This window comes from Topomyia yanbarensis, chromosome 2, assembly GCF_030247195.1.
Source record: "Topomyia yanbarensis strain Yona2022 chromosome 2, ASM3024719v1, whole genome shotgun sequence".
NCBI classification, from domain to species: domain Eukaryota; kingdom Metazoa; phylum Arthropoda; class Insecta; order Diptera; family Culicidae; genus Topomyia; species Topomyia yanbarensis.
The window spans coordinates 32,994,887-33,003,033 of record NC_080671.1 but is presented as its reverse complement, the minus strand read 5'-3'; the positions used below and the strand labels follow the sequence as shown (position 1 = coordinate 33,003,033).

Sequence of the window (8,147 nt, the reverse complement as noted above, 5' to 3'; positions counted from 1 at the left end):
ATTTGTCGAGTACTAGGTAGTTTGACAGTTCTGTTTTAGGGTGGAATGGCAAACAATTGCAACTTGTTAGACTGTTTGTGCATTTGCAACTTGTTAGACTGTTTGTGCAAGTTAGCAAAGTTTCTGATTAGTTTCACAACTGTTATTGATGTTTGCATATTTAACACTATTGGCCAGCTCTATAGTTACATAGTTGTACAATCAGTTTAAAAACCCGTGGAAATACTTTTCAAATATATCCAACAATAAAAATATTGTGTAGCAGTTGTGCAACATTTAAAACTTTCAACAAGTTGCAATTGCTACTTGGGACATATCCTAATGGAAAAAGGTTTTTCGTGTTCCTTGACCCCACCCTTTTCAAAGAAAAATAATGTTGGAACCTTTTATGCACTATAAAAAAGATGAACATGAAAGGGTTAATACATCTGGGATTGATTTTAAACAAAAGTGATGAAACAATTTTAGTCATGTGCAATTTATTGGTTGTACGCCCAGAAATTTACGCAATCTGAGTTTCCGCATGCCAAGCATTCGGTATGCTGTTACTTGAGCAAATATTTCTTCAAGTACCTATATACAGCAGAATAAAATGTTGACCGAGGTTGATCAGTTTCCAGTATAATTCTTAAACATCAATAAAGTTCAAACATTCATACTCTTACCACCCGAGGCCATCATCGCAAAAAAAATCGTTTAAGTGATACTTCAACATGATAATTTATGCCTATCGTCCATTATGCCTAACGTACGTATGCCAAACGACCGTATGCCTAACGTATTTATGCCTAATGGGGTACACCCGTGGTTTACGGTTTTATCATTTTAATCGCTAGTAACTCTACTTTAGGGTGTCCAAGATTTTGATTTTTTTGAAAATCCGTCGTATGGTAGTTACTTTCTTTATAATACCACCTGGTGTTGAATTCTAGAACCATGTATTTTCTCCATATATTTTGACAGTTTTTTCCATACACTTAATTGTTGTACTTGGTTCAAATATGTAATAGTTTTCGAGTGGCATGGAGAACAGCTATTAATACATGTTTAATGGTAGGGGCACCTCAGTTCAACAGTGTCCAGGAGCCCCGAATGGTCTTAAGACGGCTCTGCGGGACATGGTTATAAATTGAACGTAATTCTCGCACTAAAGGAGATTCCAAATTATTTGACACTAGGCGATATACCATTTTGGAAGAAACAAAGCTTTTGTTGAACGAAAATGAAGATGTCGCGTTTCTCAGACGAAGAAGGTCTGTCAGTGGCGACATGACCTGAAAACGAATAATTTTGCCGCAGAAAAGCAAATTAGACCAACTAGGGAACATAAAATTCCAAGCCACCTCCAAAACTATGTGTTGATTATTGAGAAAAAATGGCTTATCACAAGAGTCGAACGAATAAATTTGCATTAAACTAACTCCGAAAGCATCGAAAGAGTGACAGAGCGAATTTGGCGGAATACTGAATGTCTGGCTGTAAAATTCATTTTTTCATAACAACTTCAAACAATTTGCGAAAATAGAGATCAAGTTACACGATTTGGCACCACTTATTTGCAAAGTGGCTATCAACATATTCATGCCGTATTTCTGAGAAGTGGAATCCGTTACGGTGTTTTCCAGGTATTTTAACTTGATTTTTTGTGGTGAGAACGGGTATGGACCGATTCATATCTTCCCAGCACTACAAAACACAATGCGGTTGTATAATTGCACGGTAAACTCTTTATACATATCAAGGACAAATAGTACGTGGCAGTTCTGTGGACAAATATCACATTACGGACAACCCTACACAGAAAGCACTGTTGAAACCTCATCTACGAAATATATTCCGACACACAGAATCCAAATTGATTACCTGAATCGATATTTTTAGCTGCAGTTCAGATAATAACACCCACTGTGAAAATTGCTTCAAGCATCTCAAAACCAAATCCAGTACCATCAGTTAGAAAACAACAACCAACGACTCGTGACACGTAAGAGCAAGAAGCTTGGAAGAACATTTGATCGCGAACATGCCGACAAAGACGTGTACGATTTGAAGAGATATGAATGACCCCCCAAGAAGCAGTTAACGATGGTTTCACACTCGTGACCGTAAGTACATTGAACAAGAGAAAACATCACTCAAACGCATTAGATTACTGGGTATTTCTTACAGAACACAATGCGTTAACGATATTTGTCAAAATTAGATCTTTTAACATGCGAAAGCCGCGATGACAAACGAAACAGTCCATAGTTAAAACACAAAATAAGTGAAAAATGTTTCAAATGGCGTATAATTCGAACATAAATATTCGAATGCAGGCCCTACTTAAATCCAGCAGTGTTGAATTTCTTGATATCGTCGGTGTGCTTCTCCATCGTCGGATACCAATCCTTCGATGCGTAGTCCAAAACAGGCATGGTTCCTCCGTAATTGGCAGGCAAGCAATCCGCGTCGATGTGTTTGTGCAATTTCTTCATATCGTCACCATGGAAATACATCTAGTCAAAACAAAATTAATTATCAATAACAAATACAACAAAATTCAGCTATTTAATAAATACTTACCCTGCTCTTTAGCTTCTCCTTCACGAACGGCTTCATCAACGTCCAGACCATGCTGAACAGCATCGGTTCCTTGACGAAGTGCACCGCCTTCATGCGCAGTGGGGCCGCCTCCTGAATGAAGCTCAGAAGTCGCTTGGCCGCACTCGGAGCCATTCCCTTAATCTGTTTCATACCGAGCCCTTCGAAATCGTAGATCACGACTACTCCCTTGATTTGTGTTACCGGTTCCAGCACGGCCAGCTTGTGAACGGTGTACAGGATGGCGAACATTTTATCCTCGCTGATCGCCTTAGGGTCCCAAGCGCTGCCCATCCGTACAATCATCATACGGCGACCATGCTGGTCGCGGTTTTTCAACACCGAAACCACGTCCGTGTTCATGATCTCGTTTTTCAAGTCAACTGGCAGTAGATCCTTCAGCAGGTCCGAGTGTGTCTTTTTGAACTCTGCTACGTTGCGCATCTGGCGGAGGTAAATTTTTTGCATCAAAGTAGCCGTTGAATTGATTCACTATTATACTTACCAGTTTCAGTGCACTTTCCGGATAGAAGTGACAAGGCCTTAGAAAAATTATCAGGAATTCATCATCGTCGGGAAAATACAGGTCTGTGGCAGCCTCTAACAGCTTTCGTAACTCTACGATGGCCGCTGCTCTAACTTCTGGAGTTTCGCGGAGTTCCTGACGGGCGACCTCCAGCAGTTCGGCACTGGGTGGACTAAGATCAAGGTCGAACGACATGCTGGCGGATTGGGTTCCTACACGGTAAGAAACTTTCTGCAGACTAAGCTTCGTTCTGGTTGATTAAACGGTATAAGTAGCGGACTTGGATCAGTAGCTTATCGTACCAACGCGTCGGGGTTAGATTTGTTTTGATTATATAATGTACACTTTTATTGACATCTTTGCCGGGTGTCTTGAAGGGGGTATGAGTTGCGATTAAAGACTGCGCGGTTCTCTATCTGAATTTTATTTACGGGGGTCTTATCGATGATAAAAAGAATGAAAGTACGAAGCAAGTACCTAATGCTTATCGCCGTTGTTCAACTGCCCAAGATATTTTTATAAACACAATGCACTTTGCTCGATTCGGATGAGATTGTCATTACTATTTTTTTGTTTAACAAAAGTAAATGAATTTTTATTTTATTCGCCTCGGATAATATATAATGCTTAAGTCATGGTTTTACTGAAATCCAGCAGAGTTGAACTTCTTAATGAAGTCACTGTGCTTTTCCAACGCCGGATACCATTCCTTCGAGCCATAGCTAAGTTCCGGCATTGTTCCGCCATAATTCGCTGGTAAACAACTCGGATCAATGTGTTTGTGGAGCTTCTTCATGTCATCACCGTGCAGGAACATCTAGAAAATATTATCCAAACGATTAAATAATTCTTCGTCGATTGTTTTCAGAAATAATCTTAACTAACCCTTCCCCGCAGCTTCTCCTTGACGAAGCGTCCAAACCAGACTGAACAGAGCTGGTTCCTTCACGAAGTGAACCGCCTTCGTACGAAGTGGTGCCGCCTCCTGGATAAACGTTAACAGCCGTTTCGCACCGGCTACCGAGATGGCATTGACTTGCTTCATACCCAGCCCTTCGAAGTCGTAGATAACTATTGCCCCGTTAATCTGTGTAATCGGTTCCAGGGCGGTTAGTTTGTGCACCGTGTACAGAATGGCGAACAGTTTATCCTCGCTAACGGCTTTCGGATCCCATACCTCACCGGCTTTGATCACAACAATTCGGCGGCCCTTCTGGTCCCGGTTTGTCAGTACCGTAACGAGGTTATAGTTTAGAATTTCATTCTTCAGATCCGATGGCATTAAATCCTTCAGCAGGGCGGAATGAGTCTTTTGGAACTGAGCCACATTTCGCATCTGAAAAATTAAATTTTAGTTCAAATGTACATTTTTACCGTTGATCAATTAAACTCACCAGCTTAATGGCACTCTCCGGATAGAAATGGGTTGGTCGTAGATAAAGCAGCAGAAAATCGTCGTCATCGGGAAATCGCAGATCGGTGGCTGCCTTCAGCAGACTTCGTAGTTCAGCGATGGCCGCTGCTTTGATTTCGGGAGTTTCGCGCAGTTCCTGGCGGGCGACTTCCATCACCTCCGCGCTGGGAAGCGAAACGTCAACGTCAAACGGGGCAGACATTTGCGGGGCTCTGTTTAAGGATGATATTCCAAGGGTTGAAAAGTGCAGATGGAATTAACTGCAGTTTTGTTTCACGGGTTCTCTTTAAATAACAGATTTTTTTTTTGAGCCGGACTTATCTGTTCACTTGGGATTGCTTTGTTTTGATTATGTAATACTTATATCGATATCAGTCTCAATAATCCGGGTGTGATTAGAGTACATAGGAGGACTCTTATCGCCAGTAACAAGAGAAATGTAATTTTTCTCCTAAAAGTGACCTTTAGTCATTTTTGAAATATTTTTTGCCAGTCATCAATTTACACAGATAACTTAAGGGGGTATAGGAAATCCTCGAAAATCCGTCCGAAAATCTTTAAAATCGTAAACGACTATCTTCGATTCTGATGAAACTTTCCATGTTTCACCGGCAGGGAAGACTGAACATTTTCCACAGTCAATGAGATCATTTTGACTCAAGAGCAATTTTTAAAAGGGCGTAGAAGTTTTTGCATGCAGCATTAACAGTTATGTGTCCAACAAAAAAAAACACCTTTAACAGGCCAACGAGGGTACCCGGGTACCCACAAATTGAAATGCTCATAACTATGGCTTCCTTTAACCGATTTGGACACTTTTAGATATTTTGGATTCAGGAACTCGTCCACTTTTTGATTCTGTACAATAGAACCGGAATATTGGATCTGGTTTTTGGTGATCCGGATTTTCCGGAGTAATGTTCCAGTACTAGGGTATGATTTGTAAATTTTAATAATGTACTAGCAATATGAGTATCAAAACTCTTCAAATTGTCTCGGAAGTCTGTTTTTTATTGTTTCGGGACCCTATGGCAATTTGAAAAATGGAATTGGAATGGAATGGCCACTCTCGGCCCCACGGAATGTCCGTTCCGGGGTCAAATCACCAAATGGTTCCAAAACCACGAGATACAGCCTACTGATGCAATTCCAAGAATTTTGATACCCATATTGCTAGTATTCCATTGAAGTTCGCAAATAGTACCCCAGCACTGGAACCTGCTTCCGGAAACCCGGATTCCCGGGAACCGAATGAAGTAACCCGATGCACTTTTACCAAGTCCAAAAGTGGATGAGTTACTGAATCCAAAACGGCCAAAAGTATCGAAATCGGTTGGATATTACCTTAGTTACGGTCATTTTAGTTTTGTGGGTACCCGGGTACCCACGTCGGCCTGTTACGTAGTAAAAAAATTCAGGAGCCCCTCCTCACTCCCACCCTTACTATAACAACAATATTATTAACCCAAAAGCTTGACTTAGTGAAGTTCGAAGATGTCACAAAGTTTCAATTTTCAGCTATGGATAAAACATAGGAATTTAATTAATTGAAACTTAAAAAGGTACCCGGGTACCGCGTCGGACACACAACGGTTAAAAAAAAGTAAATAAATCGATTACCGTATTTTTTGCAGAAAAACTATCTGAGAAAGAGTTACAGGGAATGAAATTTTCTGAACGAAAAAAGCTACACTGAAATAAAAGTTGACATTTTTCACAAAAACAACAGTTTTTGTTAAAAAATTATTTGACACAAAAATTTGTTTTGATTTTTTTTCTTTTGTCAACAAAAATCCAAAGATAAAGGAAGCATTTTAAATGTAATTAAGTTATGAAGAAACTACCAGTAAAAGATTTTCTAACGAATACTTTATACATGTTTTCAAATTTCATACAAATTGCCATGCAAAACTTTCATGATAACACTGAATTAACAATTTGCCTCCACAATTCTCGATTTGTAGCTGCAACTCTCCAACGTCGGTTACGCCCAACACTTGCCAAACCACGTTCCACCGGTACCAACCGGATCATTAGCGAACACCATATTTGCAGGATTGTTCTCCGGCATTCTTGCAGCTTGCCCTGTCCACCGTATCCTTCCAGCTTTGGCCACCTTTTTGATACTGGGTTCGCCATAGAGTGCAGCGAGCTCGTGATTTATCCTTCGCCGCCACACACCGTTCTCCTGCACACCGCCGAAGATCATCCTTAGCACCCGTCGCTCGAAAATTCCTAGCGCTAGCAGGTCCTCCTCGAGCATGGTCCAAGTCTCGTGCCCGTAGAGAACCACCGGTCTTATAAGCGTTTTGTACATGGTGCATTTGATGCGGGGGTGAATCTTTCTTGACCGCAAGTTCTTCTGGAGCACATAGTAGGCCCGACTTTCAATGATGGTGCGTCTTCGGATTTCACGGCTCACGTTATTGTCAGCCGTTAATAAGGATCCTAGGTAGACAAAATCCTCCACTACCTCAAAGGTATTCCCGTCGATCGTAACGCTGTTTCCTAGTCGGATCCTGTCGTTTTCGGTTCCGCCTACCAGCATATACTTTGTTTAGGACGCATTTACCACCAGTCCGACCTTCGCTGCTTCGCGTTTCGGGCGGGTGTACAGGTCTGTCACTGTTCCAAATGTTCGGGGATAATGTCCAAGTCGTCCGTGAAGCATGCAAATTGGCCGGATTTCGTGAAGATCGTGCCCCGGCTGTTGAGCCCGGCTCGTCGCATCAAACCTTCCAGAGCGATGTTGAATAGTAGACACGAGAGTCCATCACCTTGTCTCAGTCCCCGTCGAGATTCGAATGGACTGGAAAGTTCACCCGAAATCCTTACGCTCTTTTGTACACCGTCCATCGTTGCTTTGATCAGTCGAGTCAGCTTCCCGGGAAAGCTGTTTTCGTCCATGATTTTCCATAGCTATACGCGGTTGATACTGTCGTATGCCGCCTTGAAGTCGACGAATAGGTGATGCGTTGGGACCTGGTATTCACGGCATTTCTGGAGGATTTGCCGTAGGATGAAGATCTGGTCCGTTGTCGACTGATCATCGATGAAGCCGGCTTGATAACTTCCCACGAACTCATTTACTTTAGGTGATAGACGACGGAAGATGATCTGGGATAGTACTTTGTAGTCGGTATTCAAAATGGCGATCGCTCGGAAGTTCTCACACTCCAAATGGTCGCCTTTCTTGTGACTGGGGCAGATCACCCCTTTTTTCCACTCCTCCGGTTGTTCGTCAGCATGCTCCCGTCCTTATTCCTACATATTTCGGCTTGCGGCACGAAGGTGTTGCGGGATGCGTTGAGCCTCTGGTAGAACTTCCGTGTATCCTGAGAACGGCACAGCACTTCCATTTCCTCGCACTCCGCTTCTTCCAGCGGGCGTTTTTTTTTTCTCCCGAAAGAGGCGTGCCTCCGCTTCTGTTTGTATCGTTCCACATTCTGTCGGATTCCATGCTGCATTCTTCTCCTCCGCTCGTGCTGCATTCTTCTCCTCCAAAACCGCTCTGCACTCCTCGTCGAACCAATCGTTCCGTCGTCTCCGTTCCTCGTACCCGACAATGTCCTTAGCTATGTTTTTGATGGCTGCTTTTACTGTTCTCCAGCAGTCCTCTAGAGG

General features: G+C 42.3%; 1 protein-coding gene and 1 pseudogene across 1 annotated transcript; both read right to left on the bottom strand.

Annotated features, from left to right (window-relative positions):
* Positions 1-2,247: 2,247 nt before the first annotated feature.
* On the bottom strand, positions 2,248-3,304 carry LOC131679393 (retinaldehyde-binding protein 1-like). The gene is made up of 3 exons (XM_058960106.1): positions 3,089-3,304; positions 2,566-3,027; positions 2,248-2,498 (listed from the first exon to the last, which is right to left on the bottom strand). Exons 1-3 carry the CDS (start codon positions 3,302-3,304, stop codon positions 2,322-2,324), a joined length of 855 nt encoding a protein of 284 aa, XP_058816089.1. The 3' UTR covers positions 2,248-2,321.
* Positions 3,305-3,717: 413 nt separating this feature from the next.
* LOC131682335 (alpha-tocopherol transfer protein-like) lies at positions 3,718-4,789 on the bottom strand (annotated as a pseudogene).
* Positions 4,790-8,147: the final 3,358 nt, after the last annotated feature.